General features: G+C 56.3%; 1 protein-coding gene across 2 annotated transcripts in view; it reads right to left on the bottom strand.

Annotated features, from left to right (window-relative positions):
* Positions 1 to 7,409: 7,409 nt before the first annotated feature.
* Positions 7,410 to 17,679, bottom strand: part of SUFU (SUFU negative regulator of hedgehog signaling) — an 82,514-nt gene continuing 72,244 nt past the window's right edge. For both annotated transcript variants that reach the window (XM_068688331.1, XM_068688332.1), the window contains exons 11-12: positions 14,357 to 14,425; positions 7,410 to 11,753 (exon numbers count right to left, since the gene is read on the bottom strand). In XM_068688331.1, the coding sequence (XP_068544432.1) occupies positions 11,664 to 11,753; positions 14,357 to 14,425 (159 nt within the window). In that variant the 3' untranslated portion in view covers positions 7,410 to 11,663. The remainder of the gene's footprint in view (positions 11,754 to 14,356; positions 14,426 to 17,679) is intronic.

The raw sequence follows: 17,679 nt of genomic DNA, 5'->3' as shown, positions 1-17,679 counted from the left end.
GGGTGGGATTGGGGTGGGGGGGATATGGGGTGGGGGAGATATGGGGTGGCGTGGGATTGGGATGGGATGGGGATGGGGATGGGGATGGGGGGGGAATTGGGATGGGGATGGGGTGAGGATGGGGGGGAAATGGGGATGGGATGGGGATAGGATGGGGATGGGGTGGGATTGGGTGGGGATGAGGATAGGAGTGCAATGGGGACAGGGATGGGGATGGGGATACAGATGGGGATACAGATGGGATGGGGTAGGGTGGGATGGGGATGGGATGGGGATATGGGTAGGATGGGGATTGGGGTAGGATGGGGATACAGATGGGGTGGGGATGGGGATATGGGATAGGGTGGGATGGGATGGGGATGGGGGTAGGGATGGGGATTGGGATACAGATGGGGATAAAGATGGGATGGGGAAGGGTGGGATGGGGATACGGGTAGGGTGGGGATGGGATTGGGGTAGGATGGGGATACAGATGGGGTGGGATGGGGATGGGATGCAGAGAGAAATGGGGATTGGGATGGGGATGGGATGGGGATAGGATACAGGAGGGATGGGGTGGGATGGGGATAGGGTGGGATAGGGTGAGATGGGGATGGGGATACAGGTGGGATGGGAACGGGGATGGAGATACAGATGGGGTAGGGTGGGGTGGGGATGGGATGGAGACAGGAATGGAGATGGGGATGGGGGAGCAGATGGGGTGAGGGCAGGGATGCAGCTGGGATGGGGAGGGAGATCCTGATGGGATGGGGATACTGATGGGATGGGGATGGGGATGGGATGGGGATGGGGACACAGCCGTGGGCAGCAGCTGACCCAAGGGAGGAAAGCTCCTCAGGGCCTGGCCTTGTGCTTGTGAGGTGGAGGCCACCACTGAGCTGCACGCCCCCAGCTCCACGCTCACCCCACAGACACTGCTGGTAACCTGTGGGACATCCTCACCTGACTGCGGCCCCACAGGCCATCACTGCCCCCATCTCTGGGATTCTCAGGGCGCCAGAGAGGGAAAGCAGCTCACACCTGGGCCACCTCTGGGTGCCAAAAGTGCCCTCCTGGCTCCCCCGAGACCTGCTGTAATTTCCCATGGGACCAGGCACGTTCACTCCCAGTGTCCGTTTGTCCTGTAGGGCCGTCCCAAAACCAGCTGCCCCAGCCCCTCCCGGGGGGCTCGGCGCCCCTCGGCCAGGCACAGAGGTGTCTGTGTTAGCAGCTCGGCCACCAAATGTTCCCGCAGCTGTTTCGCGGGACGCTGCGGAGCCAGCCCCTGCCAAATGTGCTGGGGGGGGGAAAGCAGGCCGCTGGGGTAAATCCGCTTCGCACCAAGGAGGGGGGCACAAATGGCCCCAAAACGGAGAGTCTGCACCAAAAGCTGCCCAAAAGCTGCGTCCGCAATGGGGCAACGAGGGGGTAAAGGCTCAGAGAGCAGCTTCAGCATTCAGGATTTGTAGGAATGGGGCTGGAAATGGGGTGGGCTGGAAATGGGGTGGGCTGGAAATGGGGTGCGCTGGAAATGGGGTGGCTTCCCCAGGGCTGGGATCAGAGGGGAGCCGGATGGCTGCTGGGGACAGGGTGTGGGGATGTCCTCGTCCCCCCTAGGGGGAAAAATCCTCCCCCAAATCCTCCCTGCTCGATGGATGGGGGCTCAGAGCACGGAGCCTCACCCTGGGGCAAATTCAGGGCAAAATGGCCAACTCCGGCTGGAACAACCAAACCTGAGGGGCGACCCCTTGCTTGCCCAGCCCAGCCATCGGTGTCACCGCCACCACCCTGATGGCAGTGCCAGGGCGATGCTGGTCCAGCCTCGGGTGCCCTGGGGGGGCTTTGGGGAGCAGGGGGGGGGCCGGTGCTGCTCCCCTGCCCGGTGGGGTTTCTTTCTATGCAAATGCCTGCGAGCAGCTGCCCTGCCGAGTGACTCATTTCCTGCTCTTGTGTCACATTCTGGTCAGGCCAGTTTGGCAAAAGCCTTTTTTTTTTTTTTTCTTTTTCTTTTTTTTCTTTTTTTTTTTTTTTTTCTCCTTCTCTTCCCCCCCACCGCAGAGGGCCGGGATGTGCATTCGCTCAGCCCCTGGCAGGATGAGGCAGGATTTTCAGGAAACTGCGTCAAAGCCACAAACCTCCAAAAAAAAAAAAAAAGAAAAAAAAAAAAAAGCCAAACAACAACAACAAAAAAAAAGAAAAACAGGACGATTTTCTTTTTCTTTTTTTCTTTTTTTTTTTTTTTTCTTCCTTCTTTGAGAGCGAGGGAGTCTGGCAGCCACACGGGCTCCTCCTCGCTTCCCCGGGACGGGGACGGGACAGAAAGCTGCAGAAATCCACTGGGGGGCAGAGGGAAAATGAGGGAAAATCCTGCCCAAATTTTACCCCTTGCTGCAAGCGGGACAGGTGCTGCCACAGCCGGGCTGCCGGTGTCTGGATGCGTCTCTTGGGATGCTTTGGGGTCGACCCCACAAACGCAGGGATTTTTGGAGAGCGCTGGCTCGGTCCCCTAGGGACTGTGACCTGCCCTACGTGGGGACACAGCTCTGGGGCCTGGAGGTGGCCACAGGAGGAGGATGGCAGGAGCGGGGTGGGATGGCTCCTGCCCGGCTCGAGGCGAACCCTTCGCAGTCTTTGCCCCGGAGCGCTTCCCAGCCTTCCTCTTCCTTTTCTGCATGCTCCGTGCAGCGAAAGCAGGCTGCAGCCAAGTGCCCCAGCACCACATGCATGCTAAAAAGCCCCCCGCCGGGCAGCTGCCGAGCTCGCTTTGAACCGAGAAGTCTTCCTAGGGCTGGGACCTGCTGCTGGAAAACCCACAGCCCCTGCTCGGCACAGCCGGGGAAACTGAGGCAGGGAACGGGGACGGCCCCAGACCCCAAAGCCGAAGGGGTTTTGCTTGCCATGGGACGGGCACCGCGGCATCAGCGGCGTAAATTTAGGTCAGGAAGCATTGCTAATAAAATGTCAATCCCGGTTGTGTAATGGCAGCAATTACGGGGTTAGGTCTCGTTAGGACAGCAGGAAGGAAAAACAGGGTCCGTCCGAGGGTAGTAGGAGTGCGAGGGCAAACAAAAAGGAGGGTCCTGTTGACAGAGGGATGGAGCTGCCGCGGCGTCGGAGGCGTTTCCTTCCCGGCCCCGTGCATCGGAGGCCCGGGGCTCGCTTCCAGTCCCGCTCTCCCCTCGCTCTGCTCCTTCCCCCGGGGCTCAGATCAGGGGTTTGGCCCCCCCAGGTCCCCCTCCAGCTCCCACCTGCTCCCAACGGGGCACGGGAAATTCGGGAGGCTCCCGGTGTGCCAGGGGTTTGGGGCGCCCCGCGGCCACGGTTAGCTTTTAACCACGAGCAGGGGGAAAGGGAAGTCTTGAGGCACCCACGAACATAAAAAGGAGTCGGACGTTCCGTTGGGTTCCACTGACGGCTTATAAATGATTACTGCATGTTTTAATAAATGGTTAATCAAGTGTTAGAGTCCAAACAAGTTGATGGGTTGCTTATTACCACGGTTTATAACCTTTTATGAATGCCTGCTGTCGATGTGCTTATAAACATCCACGCCACGTACTTCTCGTGTCTTGACATGTTGGTCACATCTGTTGGGAGGTGGTTAACTCTCGAGCTGCTCGCTGATGGCAGCCCAACGGGGGTGCTGGTGGCCACCGAGAGCCACACGAGTGCCCAAATCCCCCCTCATCCCCATCACATTGTGCCAAAAAAAGGGGCAGCGGGGACGGTGGTGGGGATGGCCCCCCCGGTTCGGAGCGAGCCAGACACATCCGAATCCTAAATAAGTCAGCAGTGTTTTGTTGTTTTTTTTTTTTTTTTTGTATTTTTTTTTCTCCCCTCGTGTGTGCGTTTTTTGCCGCGAGGACGAACAATTAAGGGAAGTAAGTGGTGGATTCTTCATCGCTTCAAGTCCCCAAATGAAGACAGGATGTCTTGCTGGAACGCGTGCTCGAATCAAAAACACAAGTTATTGGGCTCCATGCGAGAGTAATTGGGTGAAATTCTCTGGCCTGCGAATGCAGGAGGTCAAACGGGATGATTTAATGGTCTCTTCTGGCCTGAAAATCCGCAGAAACATCCTTGGCCGTAGCTGCTAATTCTGCGGGTAGCGCATCTAAAGCCCCCCTCACGTCACAGCGCCAGGAACGAAAGAAAGCCCTCAATAAGCTGAATAACAAGGAAACAATTTCAAATAAAAGCGTCCCCGAAATCTCCTTTTAAGGCAATGACTGGGATTCCCACCGCTGATCGTGCTCCTGACGCCTCGCAGCATTGTCGGGCCGCCACCACCGCCGCGGGCAGGCTGCCACGCCGCCCCACAGCCCCCGGGGATGAGCCCCCGCGGCGCTCCACGTCCCCCATGCCCGCGAGACCCTCTTTTATTTTTTATTTTTTTAAATTTTCCCTGCTGGTTCCCCTTTTGCTGGACGCTTCGGATCATTTTGGGGTTAACCCCAGCCCTCCCTCACCTGCTCCAGGGGTGTGTGCAGCTCAGCGTTCGCTCCGGTGTTTTTTTAGCAGCCGGATTCGGGCGTTTGACTGATGGGGAACATCCCACCCGGCACCGGGAGCTGCGCTTCCCTCCTCGGGTTGACCTCAGAGCTGGTTTTTTAATACCCTCTTTGTGCGTTTTCCTCCAGGATGGGTGGTCAGGAGCACGCGTGGATTTCCAGGGGCGCACCGAGCTCGCTGGGTGCCTGCCCAGTCCCTCTGGAGAGCTCCCCCGGTGCCGCCGTGCACCTGCCTCACCCGTGCACCCAAAACCAGCCGCCTGTGGGCCCACGGGGAACCTGTGGTGAGCGGCGTGCCCGGCTCGTCTCCAACCCATCGCTGTTTGCAAACAGAGCTAACCAAAGCACGCGTCCCAGCCTCGCGGCTCTGGGGCTTCCACCAGGCTTCCCCTGCTCGCTCTTCAGGTCTCGGGCACGCAGGTGAGGCTGAGGAATCGCCCTCACTCGAGCCTTTCCCATCTGGGGAGCTCTCCTTGCTGGGATCCCGAATATCTGCCCCTGCTTTTGCTCCCCTGTGGCCACCAGCGGCACCTCCAGCAGCGTCCCCGTGGTGCTGCCTGCCCCCAGCGGGTCATTTGTGGCCGGTGTGGAAAGTCTGAGGACATGGGGATGATGGGAAAGTGCATTAAAAATACTTTTCCCCTCGGATGAAAAACCAAAACCTCGCCACGGTGTTTTGGGAAGCTGCTGCAGCCAGAAGCGGTGGCTGCTGCCTGGAAGGTGCCCGCCGGGACGGCCTCTCCGCGCGTGGCAACCTCCTTTTTGGGGTGCCAGAGCTTTGGGGCCACCACCGAGCTCCTGATGCCTCCTCCCAGGGCAAGGAGCATCCCCGAAATGCTCTCGGCACAGGGGCAGTGCCCACGCTGAGGCTTCGAGCAGGGGCTGCTGCTGAGCTCTGCCTCCCACGTGGTGATTCCCAGGGATGTGCTCCAGCATCTCTCCAAGGAAACCCCCCTGAAGTCACCGGCTGTGGGACCGCACCAGCCGTCCCCATCCCCTCGGGACCCTCTCAGTCAAGGTCCCCAGGTGCTGCTGATCACTTTTTGGATGGGAAATGAGCCCCGGCCCTCCCTCCGCACCGTAAAAAAAAAAAAAAGAAGAGTGAGAGAGAAATAAACAAACAAATCCCTTCCCTCTCCTGGCTTGGCATCTGCTCGCAGCCCTTCCATTATTAATTAGAGGAGCTGCCGGCGTTATTAGCAACAAACCGCTCCTAATGAAGTTCAGAGCCGCAGATCCAGGAGGGGCTCCCAGACACCGCTTTTCAGAAACCTTAATTAAATTCACCGCCCCAAGGTGCGTTCGGCTGGGGCGGAGGCAGCGCGGCGAGGCCAGCTCCAGGCACGGGGCTGGGTGTAGGGGTGCCGGCCGGGGTCCCCCTGCGGATTTGGGGCTGTGCTGGGCCTCTGCCGGCTCTCCCTGTCCCCGGATTTATGTCCTGGGTCTGCCCTCGCGGCCGCTTATCTCCCCGCGCAGCCTTGATGTGTTTGAATGATTAACCGGGCGCCGGCAGCACTGCCCGGCCCCGCTGTCCTTGCTGGGATGTCCCAGAGGGGCTGCGGACGCTTCGAGGCCTGGGAAGCCGATGGCATGCGGGGTTTGGGGCGAGGGAACCTGCTGCAGGCTGCTCCTCGCTCCCCTAACCCTGAATCCAGGCTGCCCCTTCGATGTAGGAAGGCTGAGACAACATCCCCGAACGCACACCCCTTCCCTCCACCCCCTGACATTCCCCCCATCCCCTCTCTGCCCTTAAAGGGATTTATTGAGGAGCACAAAAAGGCTGCGGGACCGTCCCTCGGGCACCGACCCCGCAGAGAAGGACACGGACAAGTATGCAAATACCTTTAATGCACTTCGGATACACGGGAGGAAAAAAAAAAAAGGTTTAGTGATTCACAAAAATATTACAAAAGTCACGTGCAGGCGAAACACACCCAGCACCGCAATAACAATGTAGGAATTTACATTAGAAACTAATATAAAATATTTAAAAACCTCTGCTAGTTTAGCTTTCCATTTGTTTTTTTGTCTTTTATATATATAAAAAAAAAAAAGGGGGTGGGGGGACAATCGCACACGCACACCAGGAGCTGCGGGGAGCTTCGCCGCCGGGCTGGGGGCTGCCCCGGATCCCCCCGGCCAGTTTGCCTTTGCAAAATTCTGCAGGAACCCCCCCAAAAACGCAACCCAACCCATGAGCAGCACAACCCGCATCCCGCATGGATGTAGGGAAGAGCCTGGGCTGGAAGGAGAAGGGATTTGAAGGGCTAAAAACCCTGCACTCGCTTTGGAGCCCCGGAGTGGCCACGAGGGGAGGGCAAAAGGGGGCACCGAGCCCCAGCTGCGCCCCAGGAACCCGCGCGGAGCTCCCGCAGCCTCGTGTTTCTGTAGGACCTACCGCCCCTGTACCCTGTGTGGGGTTTCTGTAGGACCTCCAGCGGGGTCCCTCCCACCCGCTCCACGCGTGCGGCGCGGTGTTTCCGGAGCCGCTCTGCTCCTCGCAGTTGGGCCCCGGGGACAGGAACAAAGGAGCCATTTTCAGCTCCAGCCTCGCCGGGAGAGGAGGGGAGAGGGCGAGAGAGAAACAGGGCAGTGTTTGCAGGACACAACGAGCGGCAGGAAATCTCCCTCCAGCTCTCGGAGGTCCCCCTCTGCCCCGCTCCTCTCCTCTCGCTTCTTCCCCTCCTGCGAAGAGGGGAGACGGCAGCGCGGGGAGCAGCGCAGAGGAGCCATGCCCACGGAGCGCCGTGCTGGGGTTTTAGGGCCCGGCAGCAGTTTTAGGGGAACTGCAGAGGTGGCGAGGCACGGCACGAGGCAGGGCGCCTGCCCGCGAGGCGCGGGGCCGAGCTTGAGACACGTTTGCAACCCTTTGGCTTACCCTCCGCTTGAAATTTTGGACTCGTGTCGAACACAAGGCTATTCCTTTCTTTCTTTCTTTCTTTTTTTTTTTAAGGGAAAGAGAACAAGCAGGCACTGCACAACAGAGAAAAAAAAAATGTTACAAAAATAGTAGGTCGCTACAGAGCTCGTTAAAAACCACAACGGTCCCAGAGACCTAAATTCAGCTTTAAAATCTCGGGACGTGAACCCCCCCCATCCCTCCCCAGAGCTTGTTTGGGATTTGGGCTGGCTCTGGGGCAAGCCTGCTTCGATCCATGGGGACAGACACACGGAAAGGGGCTCCCGGCTGCCCGACAGCTCCTCTGCCCTTGCAGCGTCGCTCACGGGGAGAATTAAGGCACAATATACACTCGTTTGGGGGCAGCCGCGAAAAGGATGAAGCCTCCGGGGTGCGGAAGGGCTGTCGGTGCTGGCACGGGGCCCCCACCTCGTTTGGGGTCCCTGATTTCATCCAGCATGCCCTGGCTAGGGGAAAATGGGATGTGGAAGGGCGGCTTCCAGCCTGAAGGGCTTCTCCCCACCTGATGTGGTGCTGCCTTGCCATGGCCAAACACCCGAGCAGCCAAGCCCCCGAGCAGCCCCGTCCTCCAAACAGCAGCCCTACAAAGCACACAACCAGCCAAAAACTTTGTGGTGAAGCACCCTGCACCCCCCTCAGCTCCTCTCACAGCCTCGAGACCCCGCAAGGGCCCTGAACGAGCCCTGGCTGTGGGTTTAGGGGGGGGGCTGTGGGTTCTGGGGGGGCTGCCAGCCTGATCCCAGCACAAAACCTCTCTTTAATCACGAGCCGAGAAGGAAAGTAGTCCTGGCTTTTGGGATTTCTCTCGTTTCAGGGCTGCGGTCACACGTTGGACTTTTCAAGGCATCGCGGGGCTGCCATAAGGCTCCTGCTGGTTGGAAATGCCCCTGCCTACCTGCACCGCGAGGCTTCTCCAGGAGAGAGAAAACCTGGAGCCACTGATTTCAAGCCCAGATCGCTATCTCTAGACAACAGACGCCTCGCAGGTTTGGGGTTTCTATAATCCTGCACAATCTAGAGCAAAATCAGCACCAAGCAGACCTGCACGAGATCTCAGCAGGTTTGGGCTAGAAAATACCGCGGCGTTTATTAGCGCTGCTGCGTTTCCCTTGTCAAAACTATTCCGCTCACTAAAGCACAGCTTTCCTTGCCATTTCCTTCACACGCAGACACGTCCTCCTGCCCCGAGATGAAAACATCCAGCCTCGAGATCTCTTTTACTTGCCAACGAGTGAGGCTCCGGCAGGGTCGCAGACCTGAAGCCGATCAGGGGAGGGATGTCCTGTGGGTGTGCAGCTCTTCCAACACCGAGCACCACGCCACTTTCTGATTCCCGATGAGTGCTGAGAGGCAGCAGCGTGACCTTGGAGCTTCAGGGTTGACTTTCACCGGTTTCTCTCCTAGAGTTGGCCTCACGGTAAGACAGAGACTTCTATTTTAGCAGTTATTTGTCTGAGAGTTTTCCCCTTAGCTAAGTAGGAGGATTTCCACTTCCTTCCCCTCCAACCTTCCCCTCAATTGTTATCTGGCTACCGGCACAGATCTGCGAGAAAGCGTCACAGAAACGGGGATTTCTGGCACGCCACCTGCTCCTAACTCAAATACCCAGAGCTATCCAGAAATACGTGGCACGGAACAGAAACACACAGACACGAGGATACCGGGTGGGTTTTCGAACGCGTTCTTGGTGTGCTCCCTCTGAAGTCAATGAGAACCCAACCCGGAGAGCAAATACGACGAGGGAAACATGACCATAAGCCAGGCAGAACTGGAGCACGAGGCAGCCCGAAGGAGCAGCAGCGATTGACCTTCCGAACGTCCCTTCTGCGCTACGACGTGGATTGGAGGCTCCTTTTAACGAGGGCCAGCATCTGGAAACGAGGAGGAGCAGCCAGCAGCGTGGCAGCGAGCCAGCTCTGCTGCAGGCACCCCCAGCAAACCCCGTCCCGGCGCAGTCCGCGGGCTACTGCTGCCGGATGGCTTTGGGACAACGCTGTAGCCGCTGCCCTTGCTCCGTTCCTGATGAACAATCGTCTGTTTGTTCATTATCTGGCGACGGGACACTCGGGTGCATTGCTCTGGAGGCTGGACCGGCCAATTTTCATGCTGCTCCCGAGCCCACGGTGTCCCCTGGATACGCATCGAGTGCAGGATCGGCTCTGTGCGGGGCAGGAGAAGGAAAACTGGCCAGGAGATCCCGGGGATGAACGCAGGCTGCCACGGCACACGCAGCGCTCTGGCTGGCACACGCAGCTCTCCGAAAGTTTGTTCTTTCGCAGCAGGATTTGAGGATGATCCGCTGAGTTCAGACTAAATGACAACCTCATTTACATGTAAATTGCTTTCGTAGCTTTGCAGAAGGGAAGGTTCTGCCGAGCAGTGTTGGCCCCTGCATTTGGCCTGCCTTAAATTATAATATAACAACAATTATAATAATACAAACACTACTTTGTACACAAAGCACGCCCTCCCCTGCAAACCCTGGCATGCTTCGGTAGGTCCTGCAGCCCTCTAGTCAATAATCACCCTCTCTGCACAGAGAGACACCGAGTGACTTGCCTGAGGCCACAGAGGAATTCTGCAGCAAGTCCGAGGAAAGCTTTGCGGCTCCTAGCTCTGCTTCTTGACCAGCCTCAAATATATGCAAAAAGACATCAAAGCTGACTGTGCCAGGAAGAAATTAACTCCGAAAACAAACAGAAAACCAACCCTGGGGTACCGGGAGGCCTCCTGGACTTTGCTGTTTGATCAGGGGAGGTAAAGTGTTAAAAGCTTTTGTTCTACTTGCACTGAGATCACACGACAGTTGCGCATACAGCGGGAAGAAGGAACGGCCAAGTCAGCTTGTCGGCAGAAAGGGGTGGAAGAGAAAGCTGCACCTCCCCTGCCGAGGAGTGAAGAGTTGCCACCGAAAGACAACGGGCAGGGAAGGGCCGGGGGAATACGTCAGGGACAACCTGCAGCAGCAGCGGGGGGTAAAGCCGCAGTGCTTCGCTTCAGCACATCCACAGCGGCCGGCCTTGCAATGAGGAGGAGACGCAACGTGATGGTGCAAAGACTGCATCCTCTGCACAACACCTTGTGCTCCGAGGGGGAGGCCACGGGGAGCTAGAGGACAAGGTCTTTTCAAACCGATCCCGATGCTCTACAGTCCAAATCCACGCAACAGGAGGGACACCAGCCGCAACAAGAGCAGCTGCAGCAAGGCTGAAGGGGAAAATGGAGCTGTGCTAGAGCCCAATCCTGCTGGAACGAGAATAGTTGGATTTAGTGAGGCTGAGTCTGCCTTTGCTATGCCAGGGCAGCGGAGATCTCCGTTTCATATGCTTTCAAGCAGCCCTCTGGATCCTGCAGAGCTGCCTAAGTTACCCCTGTGAACAAACGGTCCTTTCTAGCTTCTCAAATTCTGTACAATAGCAAGGAAAAAGTACTTGACAGTATCTCTTTAAAGATAAACACACTGTAAACAGGAGATCTCCCCCGCCCCGGTAGCTTTCTTCCTCCTGCCTGTGCAAAACCAGAGGTTGCGACCTTCCCTGGGGTTCAGGCACAAGGACAGGATGCGCGAGAATAAAGTTGCCTCTGTTTGCAGCGATACCATAGCTAATAGCACCAAGACCAACACTTAAAACATGCCTAATTTGAGGGCAGGGAGGATCTGGGTTTGTTTTTCTTGACTGAACTAGAAAGTTCATCTTTAAATCTGTTCAGCTTCAAGCATGTGAGCTTTTGGCCTCCTTTAAACAGGGGAAATACCATTCCGTTTCTGAAAAGAAAAAAAAAAAATAGCACATGGAAGAACAGTTCTGCAGTCAGTAAAAGTTTGGCTAACAAAAGGACTCCAGAGTCACGTAAAGAACATTTAATCCATGGATTATAGGCTCGCACCTGGCAGAATGCATGTGTAAATACAGGCGTGCAGAGCGTCTACACCCTGGGCTAAGGCAGAGGGGAGTTCTGTAGCTAGGAGAGAGAGAAAGGGTTCTTACTACTAATTTTCATAGTTAAATATTTCTCACTCGCACTCACACATACGCAGGCTGTTCCCAGAGAGCTCAGCCTTGGGAAGGATAAAGGAAAGGGCTCAGTTCGGTCTGGGCTGGTGCTGAGGAGCTCCTCTTCTGTTTGCAGTGGTTGTGCAGCAAACTCTTTTATTTGCAGGCAGAGTTTTTACTGCATTAATTATCCTGTGAGTCACTGGGTAATGGACAGTAACTTGGCTCTCCCAGTCGTTAGGAGGGTGTAATTCAGCTCTAATGCAGCGGGTTGTCGAACACAGCATCTGGCAAGATGGAGACTTTCAGTTTCTTTTCGGGCCAGCTGTACTCCTTTGGAAGTTTAAACTGTTAAGACAACACAGAGAGCCGGTTAACATATATCCCTGCAACCTCATCCCCAGGAAAAAAAAACAAGCTCGTTACAAAGGCAGGCAGCCCCACGTTACTATTATTATTTAAAACAAGAGGCCACTAGGAAAACATTTCCCCATCAGTATGTTTTGGACAGCAGTGGACATTAGATAATGTGGCCTGTGCCTCGGCTGCCAAAGTAAAGTCAGGAGATTTCAGCCCCAGCATTGTTTGTTTCATCGGATGGATTCCGGAGGCTTTCTGCTCCCCTCCCCATCTCCCCTCCCTGATCGCACCGAAAAATCCCAAATCTCTCCCTTCCCACCTGACTGTGTCCCTTTCCCTCCAGGACCAAGGAGACCCTGTCGCAACCACGTGCATTCACACAGAGCTCTCCAAAACAGCGAGGGGGTGTGGGAGGGAGGGAGGTGGACCTGAACCATCACAGGGGCCATCCCCAGGCATTAACATCCCCACAAGGGTTAACGTGGTCCGGGGTTGACAAGTGCTGTCCCGGAGCAAGACAAGCTCCCCCTCGGTGTCACTTCAAATTTTGTTCTGGCTGCTGAGCCGGCAAAGACACGCCTGAGAGTGCAAGCAGGCCAAAAAAATGCAAACGGGATAGATGTGGAGCTAGGAAAGGCTTCAAACCCTTACGTGGCAGCAGGGCAGCTGGTTATCTGCTGTTCTTTTTGAGGCTTTTGCAGGCTACAGATCTGCCCTGGCCATGGCTGGCTGACAACCACTCCTGGGCCAGCATTTCAGGCAACCCCACTGCTTGGATTGATGGTCCTGAGCACATCGGGGATACTCCTAGGGCTCTCCCAGGGAGGAATCTCGCTGGGATCCCACACCACCAGCAACAAACAGACCTGGAGGCAGCTGCTTCAGGACCACACAGCGATCCTCTCCTGTGTGAGCCCTTCTGATGGGGCTCCGTACATCCCAGAGCTGGTGCAAGAGAAAAAAGACCTGCAAACGGTCCGCCTTTGTCCCATTAGTTGTCTTTTTTCCCATAAAAGCCCCACTCTGAAGGACATTAGCCCGCTCAGGGGCTTGGCAGGATCATTCAGGACAACGGCTACCACAAACTCCTACTTTGTCTCCTCTAGGGAGCATAAATACACGTCCCACACAGCCCAGGGGATCCTTCTGAGTTCAAGGGCTAGGGTACACACAAAATAAGCCGAAGCTACCCAAACAGCTAATTTCACTTAACACGGGCAGCTCGTGATGCAGCGGAGGAAAGACTTTCCTCACAGCGCCGACGGGGCTTCATTCAACCACACGAATCTCAGCAGGAACCAGCCAGGGCTGCTGAGGAATGCGTGAAGTTGGCCCAAAGTGGGATCCTGCAACTTACAAATCCTTGGAGGGACCTAGATGCTGAAAGATCACATTTCATCCCCAGCATTTTTATTTTTATTTTTTTTTTCCTTTTTGTAAACAGCGGCGGTTCCAGAGTGCTCCTCTCGGAGAAGCCATCCTTTGCCTTTGTTTGTTTTTCGTTTTTTAATTTAGCAAAGTCCCAGCAGCTTGGAGGCGAGCGGCCGGCTGCCCTGCCAGGAGCTGCCATGCCCAGCGCCTTCGCCTCTCAGCGGAGCCGTGCGGAGCCTTAACTGCAGACCAAGAGCTCCCGGGCTTCCATGTCACCGGCAAAAATGAGCTTTGGATTAGCTTTAACTGGATAAAAGCTGGCCTGAAAGTCCCTGCCCGGCCAGCAGCGTGCTCCCCTCGCTCACGCAGCGAAGAACACCCTGGCATTAAATCAGCTCCGGATTAAATAATTAGAGCCCTGAGATTTTTTCCTTAGGGGGAGGGGAGCGGGGCGAGGGATGGGAGGGCTGCTCTGCAAGCCAAGGAAAGTTTCTTTAGAGTCTGCAGGGAGCTGTAAAAAATGGGATTAAAAATATTACATGTCATTTCTGCCACCGCTCTTTGAAGTCAGGCAGAATATTTATATGGCATGCATGGGAGACAGGGTGTTAAATGTTCCCCAGGAAGAGATCACATGGCAAGGGGAAGTTTAGCACCGCACAGCAAAGCTTTCTAAAGCTCCCTGGGCTGCTGCTGCAACGCTTCCAGGCTGGTGATGGTCTTTTGCACATTGTGCACCGGCTTACAGGGGCGGCAGGTGAAGGCCAAGCAGCAGACGTGAAAAACTCCCCCGTCTGCTCCCCAGAGTGGAAAAAGGAGGCCCCTAGGACAGATTGTTCGGCAGAAAATGTGCTGCCACCGCTTCCAGCCTTCCTGAGAGGGGGAGAGGAGGTGTGTTGGGGGCTGCTGATGAGGATGTTGTTATCCACAGCACGGAGACAAACCCTGAGACCCAGCCCTGGGGCTGCACCGCCTCGATTTGGGGTGCTCAGATACCGAGCTGGGAACGGTGCTGGTGGAAAGGATGCTCAGCACCTCCCTGAACACCCACAGCTGCCCTGCACTTCTTGCAATCCCTTCTCGCAGTGCCTTCCTTAGCCCAGGGCAGATGTGAAGGTCTAGCAAAGCCTCGAGCCTCCAGGGCAGGGCTGGATCAAAGCGAGCTGCGGCGCTGCTCTCTGGGGCAGTGCACGGGGGATGCAGGAACGAGGCAGCCTTACCTCCTCCGGAGAATTCAGATCTTCTAAATCTTCCAGCATTCTCTCTACAAACTCTTCTGTCAATAGGATCTGCAAAGGAAAAGACAGCACTTTATGCCTTTGTACGCCTGGTTTTAGCTAATTGCCCAGCAGCAGAGCAACTTTTACACTTGAGCAGACCGGACCAGCTGACTCCTTCCCCACGTCCTTCGTTCCTGCAACACAAAGGTTTGAGGGCAGGAGCTCCTAACTTTGCCTCTTGCCTCAACCGCTGCAAAAAAAAATGTTAAAATTATAAGGCAATCTTTTTTGACCCTCAATTATCTTCCTAAGTCTAAAATTAGAGGCTCAGCTTTAGACAGACGGAGTGGGGAAGGAGGAAAAGGGGTCAAGATAACAACTGCTGGAGAGGCAGTGGGAGACAGAGCTGCTTTCATCTGATTCCTTGAAGTGCAGCTCACAGCTGAATTAGCAAACAGCAGTGCAGTGAGAGCCCGAAACCTGTGCAGAGCCAGAGCTCTGGGCAGGCGGAGGGCTCTGTCTGGCACACCGTGTTTAGACAAACCAAGAGCCTGTGGTGGGAGCTGATGTCCCAGGACCCCGGCTGTGGCTCCTGGGGACCCTTCCCACTCCTTGCCAGGACAGCAAACACGAAGCAGCCCGTGAGAGGGGCTGCTGACAGGCCAAAATCCCCAGCTGAGGGCTCCACGAAGCCCCCAAGTCACACAGAGCGGAGGCACCAGGGGGAACCAGCCCCAGGAGTTCAAGGGGAGAGACCACCACCCTCTTTAAAAAAAAGCACGCATGAGCCAAAAGCAAACACGTTCGGCCTCTCTGAGCAACAGCCTCGAAGGCCGGAGCTGCAGGCACCCAGCGGGTTTGGAATGGGAGCCGGGACGAGGCCAAGGTCCCCACGAGGCCCAGGTTGCAGCAGTTCCTGGTGGATTATCCCCAGTCCAGCCTACAGGTCTGGTTCTTCCCCACCGCTCCTCCTTTCCTTCCTTCGCTCCACCCTTTCCTCTGTCCCTGCCGCCGCTTTCCATCCCGAACTGAGCACCGTCCCCAGGCCCCTTCCTCACCCTCCCCTGGCCCTGGGGAACTGCAAATCCTAAATCCAGATCTGAGAGCTACGATGTTTCTGCACTTCTCTCCCCTTCTGCCTCGCCACCACCGCACACTGATTTCCCTGGGGGTGAGGGAGCTCCAGCCTCCCCTCTCCATCACGTTTCCCTCCTTGCTTAGCAGGCTTCGGGCCAGGTTTTACAACCGAGCCGCTCAGCGTGGATGCAGGCAGCTCCACCAGGCCCCTCCGCTCATACCTCAAACCTGGAAAATAAATAAAAAAAAACAACCCTGCTGCAGCCAGCAGCCAGGATCTCGCTGCTTTGGACATGAGTCTGCAACCTGGCAGCGCTCCGCAGCCTGGCGAGCTGAGAAACGTCGCGCTGAAACACGCGGTGCCACCGCAAACTGCTGCAGTCTCCTTGCAGGAGGCTGGGACCGCTCTGCCTGTTGGACTGGAGGCACTCGTTTGTTGGCTGCCTGCACGACGAGGAAGGCGGCTGGCCCTGCTGGAGGCAGGAGGGCGACCCGAGAGCTCGGCCCCGGAGGAAGAGCTGGGTGGGGAGCCGGGGCCGCGGCGCGGAGCGGATCGCTTTCTGCGGAGGTGCAGCCCGCAACGGGGCGAGGGAATGAGAACGATTTGGCAGGCATCGAAACGCACGGAGCAGCCGGAAAAAGGAGGAGGAATTGGTATTCACAGCAATCAGGCAAGGAGGAAATGAATATTCAGCCCGCCACGGATGAGCAAAAATGCCAGAGGCTGGGATGGGTGAGAGAGCAGGAATGAGGAGCCGCGGCTTTGGCAGGGGAACCAGGCGAGGAGCAGAGCAGGAAGACCCCTGGGCGCTCCCAAGGTGCCAGAGGCAGGGGAGAAATGGGAACCACGTGTGCGAGGCAGCCAGCTGCAAATAGGCTGGTGGAAAACAAGGCAGGGTGCGCAGGGGTGAGCAGCAAAGGGTAGAGAGAGCGAAGGGGGGACAGGTCAGCTCTTGTGCCTAGCACCGACCTGGCGAGCGATCCCCGGAGATGGCCGAGCCCCTCCGCAGCTCGCTGCCACCCTCTCGGCAGGATTTGTTAATTTAGCTGAACAAAACCCAAATTCCGCTGCTTTAGCGAGCCGAACTGGCTCCCTGAAGGGCCTGACAAGTGGATTGGGGCAGCCGTCTGTGGCTCAGCTGTCTCAGGGACCGTGTCGGTGGGATCTCGGCGACGACAGCCTACGCTGTGCAGCGCCACGGAGCAGGCGGAGGGAAGATCACAGCGCCGTTCTGCCAGCCCTGCACAGACACTTCACTTTGGTGGAGGGCAAGCGGCTACGGCTGCAGTGACAAACCGCTGCAGTGACATTCCCGCAGCGCGTCACTCGGAGCCCGTCCTAAAGAGCCAGCTGCAGCCCGAGTCAGAAAAAAAAAATACCCCAAAAACCTGACTGCCCTGCGCAGCTGGGGGAGCCTGCCCTAATTCCTGGAGCAGAAGGGAGTCTCTGAAATATGGGTGCACGTGAGCTGGTCCCTCGGCAGCACTCCTGAACTCTGCTGAGGATGCAGGGGAAGGCAGGCGCTCCCTGCACAGAGAAAGCTTTGAAGCAAGAAGTACAGTGATCCTGGATTCGCATCCAGACGAGACTTCTCCTCTGAGAAGCAGCCCCATTTAAACAGCCCGAGAGCATTAAGGCCTGGCCATAGATCAGGCTGACACCCACACCTGCCATCAGCAAAACCAGCTCCGTGCTGGTGAGCCAGTCCTTGCTCCTCTGGAGGAGGATGGGAATAAATCCGATCCCATCTCAGCTTCCCTCGCTCCCAATATTTCAGGTTTCCAGTTCTTGCAGCATGCCTGCTCCTGCACAGTATGATACCCCATTACATTAACACACACACGTTATATGTGCATGATATTAAAGGTGACATTCCCAGCAAATAAACATGACAGACTGCCATTGCTCTAGGCACCTAATTTAATTTCCTTTGGGATTTAAACCTTAGAAGCTCAAATTAAACAAATAGGCCCTGTTCACTTTGTATTTCAGACCTGAATCTAGAGTTTTCCTCTGATGCTGTTAGCCGATCTTATCAACAGGACACTGCACAGAGATCATAATGATGAAGCAGCTTTTTCTCTCCGCAAAGGAAAACGGAGCTGCAGCTAGGGGAAAACTCTGCGAGCTGGAAGGCAAATGAAACTGTCCCTAAATGCAGAGAAAGCCTTGTCCCCCCGAAATCCCTTGGCCGTTGCTGAAGTGACAGAGCTCTCCCGAGCAGCAGCGGGTGTCCCCCAGCGCT

This window comes from Anas acuta, chromosome 7 (assembly GCF_963932015.1).
Source record: "Anas acuta chromosome 7, bAnaAcu1.1, whole genome shotgun sequence".
Classification (NCBI taxonomy): domain Eukaryota; kingdom Metazoa; phylum Chordata; class Aves; order Anseriformes; family Anatidae; genus Anas; species Anas acuta.
The sequence above is the reverse complement of the archived record's forward strand: the minus strand, read 5'-3'. Positions and strand labels throughout refer to the sequence as shown.